At 46.4% G+C, this 27145-nt stretch overlaps 1 protein-coding gene across 2 annotated transcripts; it reads left to right on the top strand.

Annotated features, from left to right (window-relative positions):
- The first annotated feature begins 466 nt into the window (after positions 1 to 466).
- Positions 467 to 26533, top strand: LOC129866748 (AMP deaminase 3-like). 2 transcript variants are annotated; one of them, XM_055939589.1, is made up of 15 exons: positions 467 to 710; positions 12536 to 12761; positions 12987 to 13179; positions 13365 to 13530; positions 13739 to 13958; positions 14060 to 14189; positions 14340 to 14534; positions 14862 to 14993; positions 15084 to 15247; positions 17511 to 17637; positions 19873 to 20036; positions 22214 to 22334; positions 24514 to 24687; positions 24947 to 25057; positions 25337 to 26533. In XM_055939589.1, exons 2-15 carry the CDS (start codon positions 12541 to 12543, stop codon positions 25511 to 25513), a joined length of 2295 nt encoding a protein of 764 aa, XP_055795564.1. In that variant the 5' UTR covers positions 467 to 710; positions 12536 to 12540; the 3' UTR covers positions 25514 to 26533. The 2 variants fall into 2 exon arrangements, with proteins under 2 accessions (XP_055795564.1, XP_055795563.1); XM_055939588.1 differs by having other exon boundaries at positions 468 to 710; positions 12539 to 12761.
- Positions 26534 to 27145: the final 612 nt, after the last annotated feature.

A 27145-nucleotide genomic window follows, 5' to 3' on the forward strand; every position in this document is an offset into this window, starting at 1 on the left:
ACCTTAGAGAGCTTTTTATGTCTCTATTTTGGTTTGGTCAGGGTGTGATTTGGGTGGGCATTCTATGTTATTTTTTCTATGTTTTGTATTTCTTTGTTTTGGCCGGGTATGGTTCTCAATCAGGGACAGCTGACTATCGTTGTCTCTGATTGGGAACCATACTTAGGTAGCCTTTTCCCACCTGTGTTTTGTGGGTAGTTGTTTTCTGTTTAGTGTTCTGCACCTGACAGGACTGTTTCGGTTTCGTTTATTCACTTTGTTATTTTTGTTTCAGTGTTCAGTTCAATAAAAGTCATGAACACTCACCACGCTGCGCTTTGGTCCGATTCTTCCTCATCAGACGACGACACCCGTTACACTAAGTGGGAGTGAGAGTAGGAGTGAGAGATGGGGAAGTGGTGGTTTTGGGACTGGGACAGGATAGGATAGGACTGGCACACACACAAGTTTCTGTGGGATGGGCAAGTACAGCAGCAACGCTTTCCGAGGCGGAGTCAGGCTTCCTCCAATTGTTTCCATGCGAATAAGGGAGAGGCCGGGGAGACGCAGCTCAGCCGTTAAAAAGATACATAAATAGAAGTAGTCTGCTGAGAGCACCACACACTCACTCCACTCGTTTGATTCTGTAGCATCAGGACACAACACCGAACAAATAAACCACGCACCAAGACAATATATCTACCACCTTCTCAGCTTTGTTACGCTTTGGGGTAAGTAGCAGGCCTGTGTCTCTACGTACTTTGGGGGGGGGGGGGGGGGGGGGGGGGGGTTGCACGTTTTCATTGGAGGCAAATGACATATTTTTTACTGCCCTCTGTGTTTATAATCTGACTTGTTCCTGACACTTTCCATTCCCTGCCACTGGACCAGTGATTGTGATTACTACACCGCACAAATAGCTCCAGGCATTTCTCACCCTGGTGTGTCACCATACTACTATTGAATGACATTATGTTTGTTGTTTCTGTAAATGCTTAGGGGCACATGTGACTGTTGACACCCAGCGCGTACTAAGGGTAAAGGAGGCCACTCACTGCAAATTGGATTCAGTACTCTATGCCTGGTATCCTAGTGCGCACAGAACACTCTATTATATCAGGTACTTGTATTCTTGGTCCTGTTATGGACTATGGAAACCTGGTAAAGCTCAGTTGCCTGTCCACCACAGTGCAGGCCGTGGTTGCTATGCTCCGGGCAGGCTGGCATGGCCCAGTTCCAGGCCTGGCTTTAAGTAGAGCCAGCTGGTGCAGACAAGCATATGTTTTACCTTTGCTGTTTAGCAGAGCGTCTTGCTTGCCTCCCTCAAAGACATGACTAGAAAATCAAAGGCAAAGAGGTTGCCTCCTGCCACTAATGATCTATTCAAGCAAGAATGAAGTACTCTGCTCTCCTGTTCTCCTTACAACTGTTACAGTGTAGGGTGGGTGGGTGGGGGGGTCAGGAGGACATTAGGTTTCCCCATCACCCTATCTCTCAGTGAGTGCTGAGTCACTGCCTCGCTGAGAGCCAGTTGTGACATACACGACTTGGATTAGCGGGTCGGGTCGCCATGACGCTCCCAGCCTCCTAAAATAGAGAGGGAAAGGATACACAAGACACAGAAACAACCAGCTGCTGCCTCATACACAGACCAGGGCTGATAAACAACTGAGCGAATCCTGAGAAAGACACACAGAGAGATAAAGCAACTGTCTCACACCGAAGATACAGAGAGGCTGTCAAAACAGAGACAGAGTGAGACACAACAGGGAACCCCTCCTGCATCACTGTAGTGACCAACAGAGTGATACAAAGAGATTCACAAGAGAGACAGAGAGTCACCACAGGGACCCCCTCCTGCGTCACAGTAGTGATCAACAGAGTGACACAAAGAGATTCACAAGAGAGACAGAGAAAGTCACTACAGACTCATTACTCAGAGCCAGAGAGCCAGGCATGGCCCGGATCACTGCAGAAGGTAAGAGTGAGAGATAAAGCTAGCTACTGACCATCCCGTTGTGTTGTGATGATGACAATGGGTGTGGTGTGAATGGCAGGGGTCATTGAATTTCTATGGCTTGGGGCACTCTGAGGGTCGGGATCTACTGGATAGAGCACTTCCTGTGTGCAAGAAAATACTGTGATGAAGCACAGCTAGTTGACAATAGGCAAATGCTGAAAAAGTGGCATTTTCAGAGGAAATGACAATAAGTTAGGATGAGTCGCCAGTTTGATGATGTCATGTGTTTGGATTGTGTGTGTGATGGTGTATAGAGGCACTGACCTTCCACACGGACACAAAGTCAACAACTAAATCACTCAGTAAATTACTCAGTTTATTGTCCCCATATACACTGTTGTTGACTGTGTTGTATGTATATGCGTCAGGCTGCCATAGACAGCATATGGGTTGGGTGGGGTTCCATGACCAGCTGAGTTTGACTCTGAGGAGGTCAGAAACTTAGCAGTGTGGTGCCGGGACAACAACCTCTCCCTCAACATCAAGGAGACCAAGGAGCTGATCGTGGACAATAGGAAAAAGAGGGAAGAGCACGCCCCCAACCACATCGACGGGGCTGTTGTGGAGCGGGTCGAGAGCTTTAAGTTCCTTGGCATCCACATCACGAAGGACCACACACACCCGCATGGGCTCTCAGATCCTCAAAAAGGTTCTACAGCTGCACCATTGAGAGCATCTCGACCGGCTGCATCACGCAAAACGTTACAAAGGGTGGTGCAGCGCTCCCTGCCATCCATATCAGGCGGTGTCAGAAATGGCCAAAGACTCCAGCCACCCAAGTCATAGACTTTTCACTCTGCTACCGTAGGGAAAACGGTACCGGAGCCGCGGCTCTCGGACCAACAGGCTCCGAGACAGCTTCTATCCCCAAGCCATAAGTCTGCTGTAAGGAATGGGTGTCGGAGTGCGAAGTCAAACGCAGGAAACAGAGGGTGCAATAACAAATGTTCCCTTTTAATGAACACTGAGAAACTAAAGTCACCCTTCTAATATACTGGGTGCTCACAAAAACTACCCCAGACACGGGGGGGAATGAAAGCAGTCCAGTAACCACGTAGACACGTAGTTCAAAACAGACACCACGCTTAACAACTAACAATCCCGCACAAAGAACCGGGCGGGCCGGCTGACTGATAAGCCCAACTAATTACCAATAAATGAAAACAGGTGTAACCAATAAACACATAAGGAGGGGGAGAAAAGGATCAGTGGCAGCTAATAGGCCGGTGACGACGACCGCCGAGCGCCACCCGAACGGGAAGGAGAGCCTGCCTCGGTCGGAGTCGTGACAGTACACCCCCTCTGACGCGCGGCTCCCGCAGCGCGCCGACACCGGCTTTGAGGTCGACCCGGAGGACGAGGTGCAGGGCGATCCGGATGGAGGCGATGGAAATCCCTCAGCATAGACGGATCCAAAATGTCCCCCACCGGTACCCAGCACCTCTCCTCCAGACCGTACCCCCCCCCAGTCCACGAGGTACTGCAGGGCCCTCAACCGGCGTCTCGAGTCCAGAATGGCCCGTATCGTGTACGCCGGGGACCCCTCGATGTCCAGAGGGGGAGGAGGGACCTCCGGCACCTCACCGTCCTGCAGGGGACCAGCTACCACCGGCCTGAGGAGAGACACATGAAACGAGGGATTAATACGATAATAGGAAGGGAGTTGTAATCGATAACACACCTTGTTTATTCTCCTCGGGACTTTGAAGGGCCCTACACACTGCGGACCCAGGTTCCGGCCGGGCAAGCGGAGGGGCAGGTTTCGGGTCGAGAGCCAGACCCTGTCCCCCGGGGCATCACTGCGGTGGCGGTCAGCACTCCTCTTCTGCCGTCCACTAGCTTGTTGGAGGGATTCCTGGACGGCCCTCCATGTCTCCTTGGAGCGCTGCACCCATTCCTCCACCGCAGGAGCCTCGGTCTGGCTCGGATGCCATGGTACCAGGACCGGCTGGTACCCCAATACACACTGAAAGGGGGACACGTTAGTAGAGGAGTGGCGTAGTGAGTTCTGGGCCATTTCGGCCCAGGGGATGTATCTCGCCCACTCCCCTGGCCGGTCCTGGCAATACGACCGCAGAAACCTACCCACCTCCTGGTTCACTCTCTCCACCTGCCCATTACTCTCGGGGTGATAACCGGAGGTCAGGCTGACCGAGACCCCCAAACGCTCCATGAACGCCCTCCATACTCGGGACGTGAACTGGGGGCCCCGATCAGAAACGATGTCCTCCGGCACCCCGTAGTGCCGGAAGACGTGGGTGAATAATGCCTCCGCAGTCTGCAGGGCTGTAGGGATACCGGGCAACGGGAGGAGACGGCAGGACTTAGAGAACCGATCCACAATCACCAGTACCGTAGTGTTCCCCTGAGACGGGGGAAGATCGGTCAGAAAATCTAAGGACAGATGCGACCAAGGCCGTTGCGGAATGGGAAGGGGTTGTAACTTCCCTCTAGGAAGGTGCCTAGGAGCCTTACTCTGGGCGCATACCGAACAGGAGGAAACATAAACCCTAACGTCCCTAGCCAAGGTAGGCCACCAATACCTCCCCCGAAGGCTCCCCACTTTCCTCGTCACCCCAGGGTGACCCGAGGAGGGTAGAACGTGAGCCCACCGAATCAATTTGTCCCGAACACCAAGCGGCACGTACTTCCGACCCACCGGACACTAAGGAGGAGCGGGTTCCGCCCGTAACGCCCGCTCGATGTCCGAGTCCACCTCCCACACCACTGGTGCTATCAGCCTTGATGCAGGAAGGATGGGAGTAGGTTCGGTGGACCGATCGTCCGTGTCGTAAAACCGGGACAGTGCATCCGCCTTTACGTTCTGGTAGCCTGGTTTATACGATAACGTAAATTGGAATCGGGTAAAGAATATGGCCCACCTTGCCTGACGTGGGTTCAGTCTCCTAGCTGCCCGAATATACTCCAGATTCTGGTGGTCGGTCCAGATGAGAAAAGGGTGCTTAGCCCCCTCAAGCCAGTGTCTCCACACCTTCAGAGCACTGACCACCGCTAACAACTCCCGGTCCCCCACATCATAGTTACGCTCCGCTGGGCTGAGCTTCTTCGAGAAGAAAGCGCAGGGGAGGAGTTTTGGTGGCGTACCAGAGTGCTGTGATAGCACGGCACCTACCCCAGCCTTGGACGCGTCCACCTCCACTATGAATGCTAGAGAGGGGTCCGGATGCGCCAACACGGGTGCATCCGTGAACAGTGCCTTCAACCTGTTGAAAGCTCCGTCCGCTTTTGCTGACCACTGCAACCGCACCGGACCCCCCTTCAGCAGTGAGGTAATGGGAGCTGCTACCTGGCCAAAAACCCGGATAAACCTCCGGTAGTAGTTGGCAAAACCCAAAGACCGCTGCACCTCTTTTACCGTGGTCGGAGTCGGCCAATTACGCACGGCCTTAATGCGGTCACCCTCCACCACCACCCCCGAGGTGGAAATGCGATAACCCAGAAAAGAGACGGCTCGTTTGGAGAACACACACTTCTCAGCCTTGACATATAGATCATGCTCCAGCAGTCTACCAAGCACCTTGCGTACCAGAGACACATGCGCGGCGTGAGTGGCTGAGTAGATCAGAATGTCATCGATATAAACAACCACTCCCTGCCCGTGCAGGTCCCTGAGAATGTTGTCTACAAAGGATTGGAAAACGGCTGGAGCATTCTTTAACCCATACGGCATGACGCAGTACTCATAATGGCCCGATGTGGTACTAAATGTGGTTTTCCACTCGTCTCCTTTCCGAATACGCACCAGACTATACGCGCTCCTGAGATCCAATTTTGTAAAGAACTGCGCTCCGTGAAATGATTCCATTGCCGTAGCAATGAGAGGTAGTGGGTAACTAAACCCCACGGTGATGGCATTTAGACCTCTATAATCAATACATGGACGCAAACCTCCCTCCTTTTTCTTCACAAAAAAGAAACTCGAGGAGGCGGGTGAGATGGAGGACCAAATGTACCCCTGCCCCAGAGACTCAGTGACATATGTCTCCAAAGCCACCGTCTCCTCTTGGGACAATGGGTACACGTGACTCTTGGGAAGCGCAGCGTTTACCTGGAGATCTATCGCACAATCCCTTCCCGGTCGATGAGGTGGTAATTTAGTCGCTTTCGTTTTACTGAAAGCGATTGCCAAATCGGCATACTCGGGGGGAATGCACACCGTGGGACCCTGGTCTGGACTTTCCACCAACGTGGCACCGATGGAAACTCCCACACACCTTCCAAAACACTCCTTTGACCACCCCTGGAGAACCCCCTGTCTCCACGAAATTTTAGGATTGTGCCGGGCCAGCCAGGGAATCCCTAGCACCACTGGAAACGCAGGCGAATCAATAATATACAGACTGATACGCTCCTTATGATTCCCCTGCGTCACCATGTCCAGGGGAACCGTGGTCTCCCTGACCACCCCTGACCCTAATGGCCGGCTATCTAGGGAGTGCACGGGAAAGGGAGAATCTATCGGCACAAGCGGAACACCTAACTTAAGAGCGAGTCCGCGATCCATAAAGTTCCCAGCTGCGCCTGAATCGACTAGCGCCCTATGCTGGGAAGATGGAAAAAATGTAAGAAAAAAAATTAAGACAAACATATGACCAACAGGGGGTTCTGGGTGAGTTTGGTGCTGACTCACCTGGGGTGATCGAGAAGCGTTCCGCCTGCCATCTCGACTCCCAGACGGACCCCCCCAGCACCGATCGGCCGTGTGTCCTCTCCGACCACAGCTGGTGCAGGGGGGGCCTCCTCCTCTGGTACCCCTCGGCACGGCCCCTCCCAACTCCATCGGAATGGGAGCGGAGGTGCTGGGTGGTGGAACGTACAGGACCCTCTCAGAACGCCCGTGGGCAGCCAGCAGATTGTCCAGTCGGATGGACATGTCAATCAACTCATCCAGGGAAAGAGCGGTGTCCCGACATGCTAGCTCCCTACGGACGTCCTCCCGGAGACTACACCGGTAATGGTCAATGAGGGCCCTGTCGTTCCACCCAGATCCTGCAGCCAGGGTCCGTAACTCTTGCGCGTAATCCTGGGCGCTCCTCTTCTCCTGCCTGAGATTGAATAGTCGTTCTCCCGCCGCTCGGCCCTCTGGAGGGTGGTCAAACACGGCACGAAAACGGCGGGTAAACTCTGGGTAATGCTCCTTCGCTGAGTCTGGGCCAGTCCAGACTGCGTTCGCCCACTCCAGAGCACGACCCGTGAGGCAGGAGATGAGGACACTCACCCTCTCCGCTCCCGAGGGAGTGGGTCTTACGGTGGCCAGGTACAGTTCCAGTTGGAGCAAGAACCCCTGGCACCCCGCCGCCGCTCCATCATAATCCCTCGGGAGTGTCAGACGGAGAGCGCTGGAGCCGGGGGATGGAGAGTCCTGGGCTGGAGGAGCCGAAGGTGGAGAGAGGAAACCACTCCTCTCCCATCGGTCCATTCGCTCTATCATAGAATCCATCGCCGATCCGATACGGTGGAGAACGGTGGTATGATGGAGCACCCGTTCCTCCATCGATGGGAGAGGGTTGGCCGCTGCTCCTGCTGACTCCATTTGGTGGTGCGGGATTCTGTAAGGACTGGGTGTTGGAGTGCGAAGTCAAACGCAGGAAACAGAGGGTGCAATAACAAATGTTCCCTTTTAATGAACACTGAGAAACTAAAGTCACCCTTCTAATACACTGGGTGCTCACAAAAACTACCCCAGACATGGGGGGGAATGAAAGCAGTCCAGTAACCACGTAGACACGTAGTTCAAAACAGACACCACGCTTAACAACTAACAATCCCGCACAAAGAACCGGGCGGGCCGGCTGACTGATAAGCCCAACTAATTACCAACAAATGAAAACAGGTGTAACCAATAAACACATAAGGAGGGGGAGAAAAGGATCAGTGGCAGCTAATAGGCCGGTGACGACGACCGCCGAGCGCCACCCGAACGGGAAGGAGAGCCTGCCTCGGTCGGAGTCGTGACAGCTGCTAAACAGCCAGACTGCTAAATAGTCAATTATCTGCACTGACTCTATGCACACTCACTAGACTTTATATACACACCATATACACAAACTAACTCACACAGTCACTCCTACACAAATCCCTAACACATTCAAACACTATATACGCACACACACACACACACACGTACACACGCACACACACACTCTGATCATTTGCTGCTGTTACGGTTCTTAATTTTGCTCTTATTATTATCTAACCGGATGCCTAGTCACTTTACCCTGCCTTCATGTACATACAGTGCATTAGGAAAGTATTCAGACCCCTTGACTTTTTTTCACATTTTGTTACGTTACAGCTTATTCTACAAGTGATTTTTTTTCTATCCCCTCATCAATCCACAGACAATACCCCATAATGATGATGCAAAAACAGGTTTATACAATTTTTTGTAAATGTATAAACAAACAAAAAACAGAAATACCTTATTCACATAAGTATTCAGACCCTTTGCTACGAGACTCGAAATTGAGCTCAGGTGCATCCTGTTTCCATTGATCATCCTTCAGATGTTTCTTCAAGAACACAGTGGCCAGTGGAATTTTGGAACCACCAAGACTCGGCCGCACCGCCAAACTCATTCAAACTGAGTAATAAGGGAAGAAGGGCCTTGGTCAGGGAGGTGACCAAGAACCAGATGGTCACTCTGACAGAGCTCCAGAGTTCCTCTGTGGAGATGGGAGAACACATCTCTGCAGCACTCCACCAATCAGGCCTTTATGGTAGAGTGGCCAGACGGAAGCTACTACTTAGTAAAAGGCACAAGACAGACAGCTTGGAGTTTGCCAAAAGGCACCTAAAGGAAACAAGAATCTCTGATCTGATGAAACAAAGATTAAACTCTTTTGCCTGAATACCAAGAGTCACGTCTGGAGGAAACCTAGCACCATCCCGACAGTGAAGCACGGTGGTGGCGGCATCATGCTGTGGGGACTTTTTTCAGCGATGCTCCCCATCCAACCTGACAGAGCGTGAGAGGATCTGCAGAGAAGAATGTGAGAAACTCCCCAAATACAGGTGTGCCAAGCTTGTAGAGTCATACCCAAAAAGACTCGAGACTGTAACCACTGCCAAAGGTGCTTCAACAAAGTACTGAGTAAAGGGTCTGAATACTTATGTAAATGTGATATTTCTGTTTTTTATTTGTAATAAATGTGCAAACATTTCTAGAAACCTGTTTTGCTTTGTCATTATGGTGTATTGTGTGTAGATTGAGGAGGGAAAAACTATGTAATACATTTTAGAATAAGGCTGTAATGTAACAAAACGTGGAATAAGTCAAGGGGTCTGAATACTTTCCAAATGCACTGTATCTACCTCAAGTATCTCTGCACATTGATCTGGTACTTGTACTCTGCATCGTTGGAAACGGTTTGTAAACAAGTATTTCACTGTAAAGTCTACACCAGTTGTATTCAGTGCATGAGATAAATAACATTTCATTTGATGAGACGGCCCAGCTGTTGATGAGACTGCCCAGCTGTTGGAACAATATGCATGTGTTGGGAAGACTCGTCGGAAATGCGGCCTTCCTAGAGACGCTGGACGAGGAACAGGCTGGAAATGTTCCAACCAGGGGGAAAATGTTACAGAGCATTGTAGGCCTATTTTTTCAACAGAGAGTCAACAGCGAAGAGAGTCAACAGCGAAGCACTAATTTGATAGGGTGGCTTGTTGCTCTACACAGTATCCGTGACGTCTGACTGGTGAACTGGCCAACTGACCCACTCAGTCACAGATGCTACCCTAATAGTGGCACTAGTATTAATAGTCACACGTGGAGACATGGTCAATAAAATAAGAGCACAGCAAACATCATAGACTGGGAGTTGAATAGCAACCAAAGGTCTGTGTCACTCCAAAATGGCTGAGCTACGTGAATCAGCAGAATCAGTTGGTTGCAAATGGAAGCCCGGTAATTGTAAGGCTTGAGGGCTACAGGAATAAACAAAAAGGTCCTGGGAATCAAGAGTAATATAGTCTGCAAATAACTGAATACTAAAACAACAAACACTCTGGGTTGTCTTTGCCTTTTCCAGTAGAAATGGACCTCGAGATTGTTAACCCCTCATTATCTCTGTCCGCTTGGTCTGACTGGGAATATTCTGTCTCATTTAATGTGAATAGAGTTGGTTTTGTGCTACAACACAGAAACAGACACTGGAACTGAAAGACGTAAACGAAACCATGTTTGTTGCATAACAGTGGTTTTGTGAAACCGCCAGGCAGAAACAAACACCACAGTAACCAGATCAACCCTGAACCAAGCCTATGGGCAATTCTGTAGAACAAGAAAGGAATCATTTATAAACTTTTTGGGGGGAGGAGGGGGAAGGCAGTTGCCTAATATGGTCACTCATTTTAAAAACTCATTATTTTTTTCTCCATCCTGTGCAGTAACAATATAGACATGACCAGCCATGAGCTCATATTATCCCATGAACTGATATTTGATTGGTATGCATACTCAACACATTATCAAGGCCATTTTGTCTGCATCACAGTCGAAAATGCTTTACAAACAAAATGTACAGAGTCACTGAGACAGATAATTGGAGACAGAGAGGCTGGGTGGGTGAACAATTTTTCTTTTCATGCTCAGTGACTGACCTCTGATCCAGGAGGTCAAAAGTGATGCAGTCTCTGTAACGTGACCTTTTTGGTGAACAGTTTTGTTTACTGTAACATGATTATGACTCTGACAGCAAATGAGGGCACATAAAAACAGGAGACAAGGACACTCAAGGACATGTTTACTGCAGTGATTTAAGCTGAGGTGTTGCTAACACGTGTTCCCATTACACCATGCTCTCATATTCAGCCTGTTGTGCTTGTATTTACTGCCTCTGTCAAGATAATATTTTATTTTCCCTGACAGCAGTAGTATTTCATCATAGACAATATAATAATCATACCAACAGTCTTCATTTATAAGTAATTTACAGAACCAGTCAAAAGTTGACACCTACTCATTCAAGGGTTTTTCTTAATTTTTTAAAACTATTTTCTACATTGTAGAATAATGGTGAAGACATCAAAACTATATGACATAACACATATGGAATCATGTAGTAACCAAAAAAGGGTTAAACAAATCAAAGAGATTTTAGATTCTTCAAAATAGCCACCCTTTGCCTTGATGACAGCTTTGCACACTCTTGGCATTCTCTCAACCAGCTTCACCTGGAATGCTTTTCCAACAGTCTTGAAGGAGTTCCCACATATGCTGAGCACTTGTTGGCTGCTTTTCCTTCACTCTGGGGTCCAACTCATCCCAAAACATCTCAATTGGGTTGAGGTCGGGTGATTGTGAAAGCCAGGTCATCTGATGCAGCACTCCATCACTCTCCTTCTTGGTCAAATAGCCCTTACACAGCCTGGAGGTGTGTTGGGTCATTGTCCTGTTGAAAAACAAACGATAGTCCCACTAAACACAAACCAGATGGGATGGCGTATCGCTGCAGAATGCTGTGGTAGCCATGCTGGTTCAGTGTGCCTTGAATTCTAAATAAATCACAGACAGTGTCACCAGCAAAGCTCCCCCACATCGTCCCACAAGGTGGGACCCACACATGTGGAGATCATCCGTTCACATACTCTGCGCCTCACAAAAACACAGCGGTTGGAACAAAAAATCTGAAATTTGAACTCATCAGACCAAAGAACAGATTTCCAGTGGTCTAATGTCCATTAATTGGCCAAAGCAAGTCTCTTCTTATTGGTGTCCTTTAGTAGTGGTTTCTTTGCAGTAATTCGACGATGAAGGCCTGATTCACGCAGTCTCCTCTGAACAGTTGATGTTGAGATGTGTCTGTTACTAGAACTCTGTGAAGCATTTACTTGGGCTGCAATTCTGAGGTGCAGTTAACTCTAATGAGCTTATAACTCTGGGTCTTCCTTTCCCGTGGCGGTCCTCATCATCATAGCGTTTGAGGTTTTTTGCGACTGCAGTTGAAGAAACGTTCAAAGTTCTTGACATTTTCAAGATTGACTGACCTTCATGTCTTAAAGTAATGATGGGTTGTCGTTTCGCTTTGCATATTTGAGCTGTTCTTGCCATAATATGGACTTGGTCTTTTACCAAATAAGGTTATCTTTTGTATACTACCCCTACCTTGTCACAACACAACTGATTGACTCAAATGCATTAAGAAGGAAATAAATTCCACAAATTAACAAGGCACACCTGTTCATTGAAATGCATTCCAGGTGACTACCTCATGAAGCTGGTTGAGAGAAAGCCAAGAGTGTGCAAAGTTGTCATCAAGGCAAAGGGTGTCTACTTTGAAGAATCTGTTTAACAGTTTTTTGGTTACTACATGATTCCATATGTGTTATTTCATTGTTTTGATGTCTTCACTATTATTCTACAATGTAGAAAATAGTAAAAATAAAGAAAAAAACTCTGGAATGAGTAGGTGTGTCCAAACCTTTGACTTGTACTCTATAAGTCATTTTATAACTGAATTCTAAGGACAATTTCACTATGTGCTTTAAACCTGTGTTCCTCTGTTTCAGTAGAGATGCCGCGTCAGTTCCCCAAGATCTTGCTGAGCGAGGTGGATGAGTCGGTGCGTCTGCTGGCAGAGAAGGTGTACGCCTCGGTGCTGAAGGAGGAGGACACCAAGGATGCCCTGTCCATGTACACCGTGCCTGAGGACTGCCCCATCGGCCTGCACCAGGACCGGGAGATGGAGATGCTCAAGGAGATTGCCGAGCAGTACTCAGAGGAAAGCACCAAGAGGTCAGAGGGCACATATAAACTAATGGGTCTAATAGGTCAGGGACTTTGGGAGTCAATTTCAAAGTATTTCATTTCATGTCAAGTCACTGAAATTAACTGAACTTCAAATGTAGACATTTTCAGTGAGTATTATTTTACCAAAGTGACTGGAATGACATTGACTTGAAAAGGAGAATAGGATCCAGAATGTCCACTTATCCACTTGTATGATGTTGGTCTCTCCAGGAAGAAGAGTTTTAAGATGAAGCGTTCCCAGTTGGTATCTCAGCAGTTCCCCAGTTCCCTCAACATCAATCCAGAGTGGGCTATGTCTGTAGTCACCCCTCTGCTCTTCCCTGGCGCCCCTGTCTGCCCCAGTATCCCAGAGAACTTCCCAGAGTTCCAGAGGGTCACCATCAGCGGAGATTATTGTGCAGGGGTAAGCGTCATCATAAAATAATATATTTATATAATCTCATTGAATCACATCACAAATTATGTCATATCCTTCATACACTGACCCACCAAAAAATTATACTTGCTTGGAAACAATACTTCTAGGAGTTGCCATTTCTAATGACAGTGTATTGCCTATAATGGCCTGTCAACATGCATTTTTCCCAGATCACAGTGGAGGACTATGAGCAGGCAGCCAAGACACTGATGAAGGCCCTGTTCATCAGGGAGAAGTACTCCAGGCTGGCCTACCACCGCTTCCCCAGAACCACCGCCCAGTTCCTTCGCAGTGCTGAGAACCAGAAGTGGAACGTGGAGGACGAGATCTTGCCAGGTAGAGAATCACACTGTACACATCCAGCATCAACCACATACCAGCTTTGGGGCTAAGAGAGATTATTTCTGAGCTCAAGCTTTAGAAAAGTAACTCCACTTCGAGACACTCGTTCTCAGCCTCTTCTTCTGTTGTTTCCTTTCACCTATCATCTCTCTCCTCTCTCCTCTCTTCCCTCTGGTCACTTATTTAATCCTGTCCTCTGCAGATATGTGCCCCTGCCCTCGCGAGGGGGAGGACCCGTACACTACGGAGGGCATCCCTGACGACCTGAACTACTCGCTGCAGATGAAGGACGGCATCGTGTACGTGTACGACGATGCGGAGGCCCTGAAGCAGCAGCAGCCCCACAGCCTGCCCTACCCCGACTTGGAGACCTTCGCCATAGACCTGAGCCATGTCCTCGCCATGATCGTAGACGGGCCCACGTGAGCAGCCCACCACCGACATCACCACCTCACACTGTTGCCCAGTTCCCAATGACCCTCTCTATTATGGTGTTTCTAATATTATCTCATTGTCATTCCAGGAAAACCTACTGCCACAGACGACTGAACTTTGTGGCCTCCAAGTTCTATCTGCACGAGATGCTGAATGAGATGGCTGAGCTGAAGGAGCTGAAAGGTGTTCCTCACAGAGACTTCTATAACGTCAGGAAGGTTGGTGACGCATAGAGTATAAGATGGAATGCAGATGCAAGGGTTGAAACTCCCATGATTACATGGTCATAAATGACATCTCACTGACTCAAGCTGTGCTTTAGAACAAGCTGATAAAATATGTCGGCTTATGCCTCCTCGCGAATACAGGTAGACACTCACATCCACGCAGCCGCTTGCATGAACCAGAAGCACCTGCTGAAGTTCATCCAGACCACCTACAAGACCGAGGCAGACCGCGTGGTGCTGGAGAAGGGGGGCCAGATGATCACCTTGAAACAGGTGTTTGACACCCTGGCCATGGACCCCTATGACCTCACTGTGGACTCCCTGGACGTACACGCTGTAAGAATGTTCTAGAAACTTTTAGACGCAATGCTTGAAATACTATTGTTGGATAGTATTTAGGTTACTACAGTTTATAGGTTATGTCATTATTTTTAACACATTTAATAACCTATTCTGCATGACGATTAAACTGTTCATAAGCAGTTCATAACACCATTATAATGCATATATGAATATTCAGAAGTATGTATTTAAACAATTGCAGTTCTGCTGTAGGTTCCATGTAACTTGCCAATAGTGTGTTTGAGGATCACAATGATAGTGGTGCTAAACTGCTGTTGTTGACAAAAACATGTAATCAATTATAAATGTGTACTCTCTTAGGGAAGGCAAACATTCCACCGCTTTGATAAGTTCAACTCCAAGTACAACCCTGTGGGAGCCAGCGAACTCCGAGAGATTTACCTGAAAACAGACAACTACATCAAAGGGGAATACTTTGCACGCATCATCAAGGTATAGCATCAACTTAAGATCAATATTACAACTCCACTATCATGGGAATCTCTAACGTACTGTAATTCCTTTCCTCTTCCTCTATAACAGGAAGTGGCTCATGAGCTGGAGGAGAGTAAGTACCAGCACGCAGAGCCCCGTATGTCCATCTACGGCCGCTCCCCTGATGAGTGGGAGAGCCTGGCCTCATGGTTCATCCAGCACAAGGTTCACTCCCCCAACATGCGCTGGGTCATCCAGGTGCCCAGGATCTAGTAAGTGTCACAGGGAGAAGAAGGGAAGATAAGGGAATGTTGCTCTCAATGCTGATCTCTAGGCTAGTGGTACTATAATGCTTCAACCATAATGGCCTTTGTAAAACTACACTAGTTGTAATGGCAACGAAGATATGTAAAAGCAACATCCTCTCACTGTCAACTATGTTTATTTTCAGCAAACTTAACATGTGTAAATATGTGTATGAACATAACAATATTCAACAACTGAGACATAAACTGAACAAGTTCCACAGGCATGTGACTAACAGAAATTGAATAATGTGTCCCTGAACAAAGGGGGGGTCAAAATCAAAAGTAACAGTCAGTATCTGGTGTGGCCATCAGCTGCATTAAGTACTGCAGTGCATCTCCTCCTCATGGACTGCACTAGATTTGCCAGTTCTTGCTGTGAAATGTTACCCCACTCTTCCACCAAGGCACCTGCAAGTTCCCGGACATTTCTGGGAGGAATGGCCCCAGCCCCCACCCTCCGATCCAACAGGTCCCAGACGTGCTCAATGGGATTAAGATCCGGGCTCTTCGCTGGCCATGGCAGAACACTGACATTCCTGTCTTGCAGGAAATCACGCACAGAACGAGTAGTATGGCTGTGCATGATTTCCTGCAAGACAGGAATGTCAATGTTCATGCTGGAGGGTCATGTCAGGATGAGCCTGCAGGAAGGGTACCACATAAGGGAGGAGGTTGTCTTCCCTGTAACGCACAGCTTTGAGATTGCCTGCAATGACAACAAGCTCAGTCACAATGATGCTGTGACACACCGCCCCAGACCATGACGGACCCTCCACCTCCAAATCGATCCCGCGCCAGAGTACATGCCTCGGTGTAATGCTCATTCCTTAGACGATAAACGCGAATCCGACCATCTCCCCTGGTGAAACAAAACCGCGACTTGTCAGTGAAGAGCACTTTTTGCCAGTCCTGTCTGGTCCAGCGACGGTGGGTTTTTGCCCATAGGCGACGTCGTTGCCGGTGATGTCTGGTGAGGACCTGCATTACAACAGGCCTACAAGCCCTCAGTCCAGCCTCTTTCAGCCTGTTGGGGACAGTTTGAGCACTGATGGAGGGATTGTGCGTTCCTGGTGTAACTCAGGCAGTTGTTGCCATCCTGTACCTGTCCCGCAGGTGTGATGTTCGGATGTACCGATCCTGTGCAGGTGTCTGGTCTGCCACTGGTCTGCCACACGTGGTCTGCCACTGCGAGGACGATCAGCTGTCTCCATGTAGCGCTGTCTTAGGCGTCTCACAGTGCAGACGTTGCAATTTATTGCCCTGGCCACATCTGCAGTCCTCATGCCTCCTTGCAACATGCCTAAGGCACGTTCACGCAGATGAGCAGGGACCCTGGGCATCATTCTTTTGGTGTTTTTCAGAGTCAGTAGAAAGGCCTCTTTAGTGTCCTAAGTTTTCAAAACTGTGACCTTAATTGCCTACCGTCTGTAAGCTGTTAGTGTCTAAACAACTATTCGACAGGTGCATGTTCATTAACTGTTAAAGGTTCATTGATCAAGCATGGGAAACAGTGTTGAAACCCTTTACAATTATCTTAATCGGTCTGCAACCCAGAGGTTGTAAAGTTCTGGTTTTAAATGAAACAGACAGAATTCCCAGCTCACAATTGATCAAATCCAAGTTTATTTGCGAGAGCTCTCCTGTGCATATACAAAGACGTTCCTTTTATAACCTTCTCTTAACCTACGCACATACATACACACTAACATTTGGGTTCTCTCTTTTTCTCCTGGAGTCTCACCACAGTTTATTACCACTCAGCTGACAGTTCCAGTCCCCCCCAGATAAGGGAAACCTGGAGGGGCTCTCCCTGTCCTATCTTATCTCCCCAGGGTTATAGCCGGGTCGGTTCAAACATAGGTTAAGGCTCCTCTTTGTTTTCTTTCGGCACACACATACATTCCTCTCTTCCCAGTCCAACCTATTTGGACGTATGTTTATCAGCTTAATTACTCCTTGTCCATGCTACATAATCTCTAATCCTAATGGTTAAGTTTCCGAGTAGAATTATTTAACCATTTATCTTAAACCTTGATAAAATCTTTTAACAGGGTATAAGTCACACAAAGGATAGTAGGAATGGTGCTGCTACTTTAACAAAGAAAGGCTGTTGTCAGCATTATTATTAATCAACAAATAATTGAACTGAATCCACCATCAGTCTTACAGTGATCAAGCAAGTCACATCTAAAGATATGTTTCACAAATGTAACATTTTGTCTTGCAGTGACATTTTCAGGTCGAAGAAGATAATACAGAACTTCGCCAAGCTGCTGGAGAATATTTTCCTCCCACTGTTCGAGGCTACAGTCAATCCACAAAAGAACAAGGAGATACACGTTTTCTTGAAATACGTGAGTATTTACAACACACAGTGGAGTAGCTCAACTTTATCAGACTGATTTTCCAAGTCAGAAATGGTGAAATAACTACACAAACATACAGTTGAAGTCAGAAGTTATCATACACCTTAGCTAAATACATTTAAACTCAGTTTTTCACAATTCCTGACATTTAATCCTAATAAAAATTCCCTGTCTTAGTTAGGATCACCACTTTTTTTTAAGAATGTGAAATTTCAGAATAATAGTAGAGAGAATTATTTATTTCAGATTTTATTTATTTCACATTCCCAGTGGGTCAGAAGTTTCCATACACTCAATTAGTATTTGGTAGCATTGCCATTAAATTGTTTAACTTGGGTCAAACGTTTCGCGTTTCCACAAGCTTCCCACAATAAGTTGGTTGAATTTTGGCCCATTCCTTCTGACAGAGCTGGTGTAACTTAGTCAGGTTTGTAAGGCCTCTTTGCTCACACACGCTTTTTCAGTTCTGCCCACAAGTTTTCTATAGGATTGAGGTCAGGTCTTTGTGATGGCCACTCCAATACCTTGACTTTGTTGTCCTTAAGCCATTGCTACAACTTTGGAAGTATGCTTGGGGTTATTGTCCATTTGAAAGACCCATTTATGACCAAGCTTTAACTTCCTGACTGATGTCTGGAGATGTTGCTTCAATATATCCACATCATTTTCCTCCCTCATGATGCCATATATTTTGTGAAGTGCACCAGTCCCTCCTGCAGCAAAGCACCCCCACAACATGATGCTGCCACCCCCGTGCTTCACGGTTGGGATGGTGTTCTTCAGCTTGCAAGCCTCCTTTTCCCTCCAAACATAACGATGGTCATTATGGCCAAACAGTTCTATTTTTGTTTCACCAGACCAGAGGACATTTCTCCAAAAAGTGCAATCTTTGTCCCCATGTGCAGTTGCAAACCGTAGTCTGGCTTTTTTTATGGCAGTTTTAGAGCAGTGGCTTCTTCCTTGCTTAGCGGCATTTCAGGTCATGTTGATATAGGACTCATTTTACTGTGGATATAGATACTTTTGTACCTGTTTCCTCCAGCATTTTCACAAGGTCCTTTGCTCTTGTTCTGGGATTGATTTGTACTTTTCACACCAAAGTACGTTCATCTCTAGGAGACAGAAGTTGTCTCCTTCCTGAGCGGTATGACAGCTGTCTGGTCCCATGGTGTTTATACTTGTGTACTATTATTTATACAGATGAACGTGGTACCTTCAGGCATTTGGAAATTGCTCCCAAGGATGAACCAGACTTGTGGAGGTCAACAATTTTTTTTCTGAGGTCTTGGCTGATTTCTTTTGATTTCCCCATGATGTCAAGCAAAGAGGCACTGAGTTTGAAGGTAGGCCTTGAAATATATCCACAGGTACACCTCCAATTGACTCAAATGATGTCAATTAGCCTATCAGAAGCTTCTAAAGCCATGACATCATTTTCTGGAATTTTCCAAGCTGTTTAAAGGCACAGTCAATTTAGTGTATGTAAACTTCTGAACCACTGGAATTGTGATACAGTGAATTATAAGTGAAATAATCTGTAAACAATTGTTGGAAAAATGACCTGTGTCATGCACAAAGTAGATGTCCTAACCGAGTTGCCAAAACTATAGTTTCTTAACAAGAAATTTGTGGAGTGGTTGAAAAACAAGTTTTAGTGACTCCAAGTGTATGTAAACTTCCTACTTCAACTGTATATACATACATATATAAACACATATATATTTATATATATATTATTTTTTTTACCTTTATTTAACTAGGCAAGTCAGTTAAGAACAAATTCTTATTTTCAATGACGACCTAGGAACTGCCTTGTTCAGGGGCAGAACAACAGATTTGTACCTTGTCAGCTCAGGGATTCGAACTTGCAACCTTTCGGTTACTAGTCCAACGCTCTAACCACTAGACTACCCTACATATATATATGTATACACATATATATATATATATATACACACACAGATACATATATATATATTCCTCCTTATAATAAAATGTTGTTATTGGATTGCATTCATACAGTACATTCATACAGTTGCATTCATACTTCCCCCTGGGTCTCGAAGCATTTTACATTATATGAGAGTAACTCACGACTTCTACCACCACCAACGTGTAGCACACTCCTGGGTTAAGCATCATGTATTTCAGCAATTTAGTGCCAAAATTGTTACAGTGCATCAGCTATGGCACCTGCTCAGATCCACACCTCCTGTCCTATAGGTGACCGGGTTCGACAGCGTGGATGATGAGTCCAAGCACAGTGACCACATGTTCTCCTACAAGAGCCCCAAACCTGAGGAGTGGACCTCAGGCGAAAACCCCCCCTACAGTTACTACCTCTTCCACATGTACGCCAACATCATGGTCCTCAACAACCTGAGGAAGTAAGTCACTGCTCATGACCAGGGTTTCAGGAAAACATGTACTGAACTAATGTTATTCCTATGTGTAGCCTACTGCTATGATTAAAGGTAGGCAATATACAATACACACAGTACAGTGGCAAGAAAAAGTATGTTAACCTTTCGGAATTACCTGGATTTCTGCATAAATTTGTCACACAATTTGATCTGATCTTCATCTAAGTCACAACAATAGACAAACACAGTGTGCTTAAACTAATACACAAATTATTTTATTTTTCTTGTCTATATTGAATAGATAATTTAAACATTCACAGTGTAGGTTGTAAAAAGTATTTGAACCCCTAGGCTAATGACTTCTCCAAAAGCTAATTGGAGTCAGGAATCAGCTAACCTGGAGTCCAATCAATGAGACAAGATTGGAGATGTTGGTTAGAGCTGCTTTGCCCTATAAAAAACACTCACAATTTGAGTTTGCTATTCACAAGAAGCATTGCCTGAAGTGAACCATGCTTCGAACAAAAGAGATCTCAGAAGACCTAAGATTAAAAATTGTTGACTTTCATAAAGTAGAAAAGGGTTACAAAAGTATCTCTAAAAGCCTTGATGTTCATCAGTCCACGGTAAGACAAATTGTCAATAAATGGAGGAAGTTCAGCACTGTTGCTACTTTCCCTAGGAGTGGGCGTCCTGCAAAGATGACTGCAAGAACACAGCGCAGAATGCTCAATGAGGTTAATATCAGGAATCAAGGTTAGACCCAGATGCAGACTGTCGAAGTAACAATGTTTATTGTAGCAACAGGGGCAGGCAAAGACAGGTCAAGGCAGGTAGGGGTCGCAGATCCAGGGTAAGGCAAAGGTACAGGACGGCAGACCGGCTCAGGGTCAGGCAGAGAGGTCAGGCGGGTGGGTACAGGGTCAGGACATGCAAAGGTCAAAAACCAGGAGGACGAGGAAAGAGAGGCTAGGAAACAATAGGCGCGGACAGAAAAAAAGCTGGATAGCTTGAAATAACAAGACGAACTGGCAACAAACAGACAGAGAACACAGGTATTAATACCTAGGGGATAATAGGGAAGATGGGCGACACCTGGAGGGGGGTGGAGACAAGGACAAGGACAGGTGCAACAGATCAGGGCGTGACAGTTAAGAAGAATCATAGTGTCAGCTAAGGACTTGCAGAAATCTCTGGAACATGCTAACATCTCTGTTGACGAGTCTACGATACGTAAAACACTAAACAAGAATTGTGTTCATGGGAGGACGCCACAAAAGGACACTGCTGTCCAAAAAAAAACATTGCTGCACGTCTGAAGTTCGCCAAAGAGCTCCAGGAAGTTCCACAGCGCTACTGGCAAAATATTCTGTAGACAAATTAAACTAAGGTTGAGTTGTTTGGAAGGAACACACAACACTATGTGTGGAGAAAAAGGCACAGTACATCAACATCAAAACCTCCCAACTGTAAAGTATGGTGGAGGCAACATTATGGTTTGGGGCTGCTTTCCTGCCTCAGGGCCTGGACAGCTTGCTATCGTTGATGGAAATATGAATTCCCAAATTTATCAAGACATTTTGCAGGAGAATGTAAGGCTATCTGTCCGCCAATTGAAGCTCAACAGAAGTTGGATGAAGCAATTGGACAACGACCAAAAACACAGTAGTAAATTAACAACAGAATGGCTTCAACAGAAGAAAATACGCCTTCTGGAGTGGCCCAGTCAGAGTCCTGACCTCAACCTAATTGAGATGCTGTGGTATGACCTCAAGAGAGTGGTTCACACCAGACATCCCAAGAATATTGCTGTACTGAAACAGTTTTAAAAAGAGGAATGTGCAGGTCTGATCCACAACTATAGAAAATGTTTGGTTGAGGTTATTGCTGCCAAAGGCAGGGCCAACCAGTTATTAAATCCAAGGGATCATACTTTTCCCACCCTCCACGGTGAATGTTTACACAGTGTGTTCAATAAAGACATGACAACATATACTTGTTGGTGTTATTAGTTTAAGTAGACTGTGTTTGTCTATTGTTGTGACTTGGATCAAGATCAGATCAAATATTTTGACCAATTTGTGCAGAAATCCAGGTAATTCTAAAGGGTTCACATACTTTTTCTTGCCACTGTACTTTATTTGTCCAACAGAAATCCTTATTCTTCTTTATGTAATGCGTCATTCTTTGTTTTCCCTAAGGGAACGAGGCCTCAACACCTTCCAGTTCCGGCCCCACTGTGGCGAGGCCGGCTCTATCACCCACCTGGTCTCTGCCTTCCTCACGGCCGACAACATCTCCCACGGTCTCAACCTGAAGAAGGTCCGAAACCTCAACTCGGACTCCTAATCATTACCTATGACATGCCCAGGGTTGGGTAGTAACGGATTACATGTAACAGGAATTATAATCTTTGAAAGCTGTGGTGAGCCACACAGCTCGTAAATCACTTTTCAGTGGGAATGTAAGCTTTTCCCTACTGTCTAATCTACACGACCAAAAGTATGTGGACACCTGCTCGAATATCTCATTCCAAAATCATGGGCATTCATATGGAGTTGGTCCCCCCTTCGCTGCTATACCGGCCTCCACTCTTCTGGGAAGGCTTTCCACTAGATGTTGGAACATTGCTGCGGGGACTTGCTACCATTCAGCCACAAGAGCATTAGTGAGGTCGGGCACAGTTGTTGGGCGATTAAGCCTGGCTCGCAGTCGGCGTTCCAATTCATCCCAAAGGTGTTCGATGGGGGTGAGGTCAAGGCTCTGTGCAGGCCAGTCAAATTCTTCCACACCGATCTTGACAAACCATTTCTGTATGGACCTCGCTTTGTGCACGGGGTCATTGTCATGCTGAAACAGGAAAGGGCCTTCCCCAAACTGTTGCCACAAAGCTGGAAGCAAAGAATCGTCTAAATGTCACTGTATGCTGTAGCGTTAAGATTTCCTTTCACTGGAACTAAGGGGTGCCGAACCATGAAAAACAGCCCCAGACCATTATTCCTCCTCCACCAAACTTTACAGTTGGCACTATGCATTGGGGTAGGTAGCGTTCTCCTGGCATCCGCCAAACCCAGATGGTGAAGCGTGATTCATCACTCCAGAGAACTCATTTCCACTGCTCCAGAGTCCAATGGCGGCGAGCTTTACACCACTCCATCCGACGCTTGGCATTGTGCATGGTAATCTTTGGCTTGTGTTAGGCTGCTCGGCGATGGAAACCCATTTCATGAAGCTCCTGACAGTTATTGTGCTGACGTTGCTTCCAGAGGCAGTTTGGAACTCGGTAGTGAGTGTTGCAACCGAAGACAGACGTTTTTTACGAGTACACACTTCAGCTGTCCAATTCTGAGAGCTTGTGTGGCATACCACTTCGTGGCTTAGCCGTTGTTGCTCCTAGACGTTTCCACTTCAAAATAACAGCACTTACAGTTGACCGGGGCAGCTCTAGCAGGGCAGACATTTGACGAATTGACTTGTTGGAACTATGACGGTGCCACGTTGAATGTCACGGAGCTCTTCAGTAAGGCCATTCTACTGTCAATGTTTGTCTATTGAGATTGCATGGCTGTGTGTTCGATTATATTCACCTGTCAGCAACGGGTGTGGCTGAAATAGCAGAATCCACAAATTTGAAGGGGTGTCCACATACTTCTGTATATACAGTGTATTTGAAATCTCAAAAACTGCCAAATTTCCTCTCTTTGGTTGCTTTCCACAGAAACTTTTTTTTTTTACCAAAAAAAATCAAGAGCGCCCACTTACTGAACTGAATCATTCCACATTTCATCAGCTTCTTTGTGTCAAAAGGACACTTTTCATTTGCCAACACAGCTCCACCATGTTCAATTCACAGGCACTGGGATGACATACATGACAAATCAGCAGCTTATTTTAGCTAAGTGGAAACAAATACAGTAAAAACCACTTGTCTACCTTTGTAAACAGATCTTCGTGTTTTTGCTAACTTTGAATAGACTACATTGAGTATTTGCACCATTGATCATCTAACTCGTGAAATAATCGGATTGAACTAGGACATGTTACATCTATTGAAGTCTTTATCATACTGTTATGTTTAGGGTGGATCAGACAATAAAGACCTAGAATTGCACAATCAAAGAATGAAGATTGGGAAAGCTTCCCTGGAACTTGGTGTTACATTTTTTTGTATACCAATCATGAGAAACAGCAGTAGAATATACAATGGCACAGTTTGGTACATTTTCTAAGGTTGCAAATGGTACAATTTAAACATGGCAACCTGTGAAAAATGTAAAAGGTTGTGGAAGACCATAAGAACCTCTTTCTCTCCCTCCTCCCATGATCCCAGGTCCCCATATAGCTGACCCTCCCATCCCATCCCAACCACCCTTTCCCCAGATCCCACCTGAGACCCCTCCTAGCTGTCACACCCGCCCCAACAACCCCACCCGACCCCCTACCCATGGTTCATGGCCAAGACAAAGGGAGTGTTGACATCTTTCCATCTCTCCCTTCTCAGAGTCCTGTGCTGCAGTACCTGTACTACCTGGCCCAGGTCCCCATCGCCATGTCTCCTCTGAGCAACAACAGCCTGTTCCTGGAGTACTCCAAGAACCCTCTCAAGGAGTTCCTTCAGAAGGGCCTGTGTGTGTCCCTGTCTACCGATGACCCCATGCAGTTCCACTACACCAAGGTCAGAGCCCCTGGGCACTGTAGATCTGAAAGGATTGGATTGGTGTGTGGCAGAAAGCAATGTGGCAGAAATGACTAGCCTACCAGAAGGCAAGATGAAGCTATTACCATAATAATTATATCTACACAACCCAACCTACCAGAGAGTAACAATTGTAAAATCAATGTTTGACGGTTAATCTTCTGTGCGTGAAAGAAAGTAGCATGTTAGCAAAGAAGCTTTGGGGAAACTCCCCCTTGTCTGTTTGTCCATGCTGCAGGAGGCCTTAATGGAGGAATATGCCATTGCGGCCCAGCTGTGGAAGCTAAGCACCTGTGACACGTGTGAGATCGCCAGGAACAGTGTGCTGCAGAGTGGTCTGTCTCATCAGGTACAGTAAATCAATACTTGGTAAATAGAACTGCTTGGTAAATTGTAGCGTTGTGGCAAACACTAGTAGTGCCTGCTGACCGTGACAGATGCTTTCACCCTCTATAAGCTCACGCCGACAGCTTAGGAGAACTCACCAGGACGTCACCTCACAAGTGATTTCTGTAGCCATCCCCGACCACCTATTCATTCAACTCCTGAGTGTGTCCCAGTGTGCTGTGTCCCCGAAGTGACACGTATTTAGTGACACGTATCCTGTATCCCCCTTTAATCCTGCCAGGAAAAGAAGCACTTCCTGGGGGCCAACTACCTGCAGGACGGGCCTGACGGGAATGACATTAGACGGACCAATGTGGCTCAGATCCGCATGGCCTACCGCCACGAGACCCTGTGCAATGAGCTCAGCTTCCTGGTGGAGGCTGTGAAAACAGAGGCCAGCGGCACACAGGTTGAGTGACCGCGGCACAGAGAGGCCCTTTTCACACTACCGAGCCAGGCGGAGCTGTACTGCGCTTGCCTGGTTACACATTTACCACACAGTAGCTGCTGGGACAGTGTTGGAGAGGTCAATGTTAAAAGTATCTGTGGCAGCACAGTATGGTTTGGGTCGGGACAGTAGTGTTGAAAAGGGTTAGAGTGACCTCTGGTCTCTCCACTTCAGCTCTAGACCACAGCCAAATACCGTACTGTTACTGCGCTACAGTAATACTGAGAGAATAAGACACCATGCTAAATGAATGAGACGGTACCGTGTAAGCCACACCAGATCAAGCCAAGCTAACAACACCAACCTAGGCAAATCAACATTATCCTATTGATTCTTGTTTTCTTTTGTTTGCCTTTTTCCATATGGTGTTTGATAAAGTAGAACTTCATCCCTACCATGAAAACCCTGTTTGTAGTTGAACATGAGATCCAGAGGGACACTGGCTTATACACTGCCATAGTTCTCATGTCCTGTTCAAGAAATACTACCAACTGTGCCAATACAGGAGCTCTCACGTCAGATTGAAAGCCAATCCGAGAGCACACCGGTCATTGTGTTATTCTGGCCTTTCTATTTGAAATACAGTACATAGGTGGTAGGAGGGATATTATTATGTCAGGTAAAGGGACTCGCATGTAAAGGATAGCCATAGATTTTGATGCATTGTTTTCGAGGTCTGTATCTCTGTTGTAACTGTGTCTGAGGGTGTGGTGTTTTTTTTGTTTGTGAAGTTTGTGAAGAGAGGTTTGCTACGGAGCCCCTTCCACTATTTCGAATGCTCCTCTGATGTGGTCATTATATCACTGCTGTAGAGATGGTCCACAAAAAGCACTTCAAAAAGGTAAACTGTTATCGTGTGCCGAATATTACAAAATTGGGAAACTTTCACCGTTGTCTCAATGCAGCATAAATGTTACTCAACTGTATTGTACATGATGCGATAGAGGAAATGTATGTTTTTATATGACAATAAAGAGTTACTTACAGTTGGCTTCTGTTTGTGTGAAGTATTGTAACACATGCACCTGAAACACAGTTGGTCAAATATGAGACTGGCAATCACAAGACGTTGTCAACACTCTTTTAATATAAGACAAACTACACAAAATACATATGTGCAAAATGTGAACTTCTTTATTAGCCAACGGCATTGGTCTATTTAATCAGTGTTGCAAAGTACTTAAGTAAAAATACTTTAAAGTACTACTTCCGTCATTTTGTGGGGTATCTGTACTTTACTATAGATATTTTTGACTATTTTTACTCCTCTACATTCCTAAAAAAAATAATGTACTTTTCACTCCATACATTTTCCCTGACATCTAAAAGTTACATTTTGGTCCAATTCACACACTTATTAAGAGAACATCCCTGGTCATCCCTACTGCCTCTGATCTGGCGGACTCACTAAACACAAATGCTTTGTTTGTAAATTATGTCTGTGTGTTGGAGTGTGCCCCTGGTAGTATGTACATAAAATAATTAAGAGAATTGTGCAGTCTGGCTTGCTTAATATAAGGAATACAAACATGGTCTCTTTTTTGTTTTCTTGAGTAAGGCAGCTCCAAAATGCAGGTGTTTCAGCCAAGCTCAGTGCTTTCT

This window comes from Salvelinus fontinalis, chromosome 12 (assembly GCF_029448725.1).
Source record: "Salvelinus fontinalis isolate EN_2023a chromosome 12, ASM2944872v1, whole genome shotgun sequence".
Lineage (NCBI taxonomy): Eukaryota > Metazoa > Chordata > Actinopteri > Salmoniformes > Salmonidae > Salvelinus > Salvelinus fontinalis.

Coding starts and splice junctions, on each gene's coding strand:
- LOC129866748 (XM_055939589.1), top strand. CDS start 12,541: ATGCCGCGTCAGTTCCCCAAGATCTTGCTGAGCGAGGTGGATGAGTCG. Junction 12,762..12,986: donor TCAGAGGAAAGCACCAAGAG/GTCAGAGGGCAC, acceptor TGGTCTCTCCAG/GAAGAAGAGTTTTAAGATGA. Junction 17,638..19,872: donor TACACGTTTTCTTGAAATAC/GTGAGTATTTAC, acceptor CCTGTCCTATAG/GTGACCGGGTTCGACAGCGT.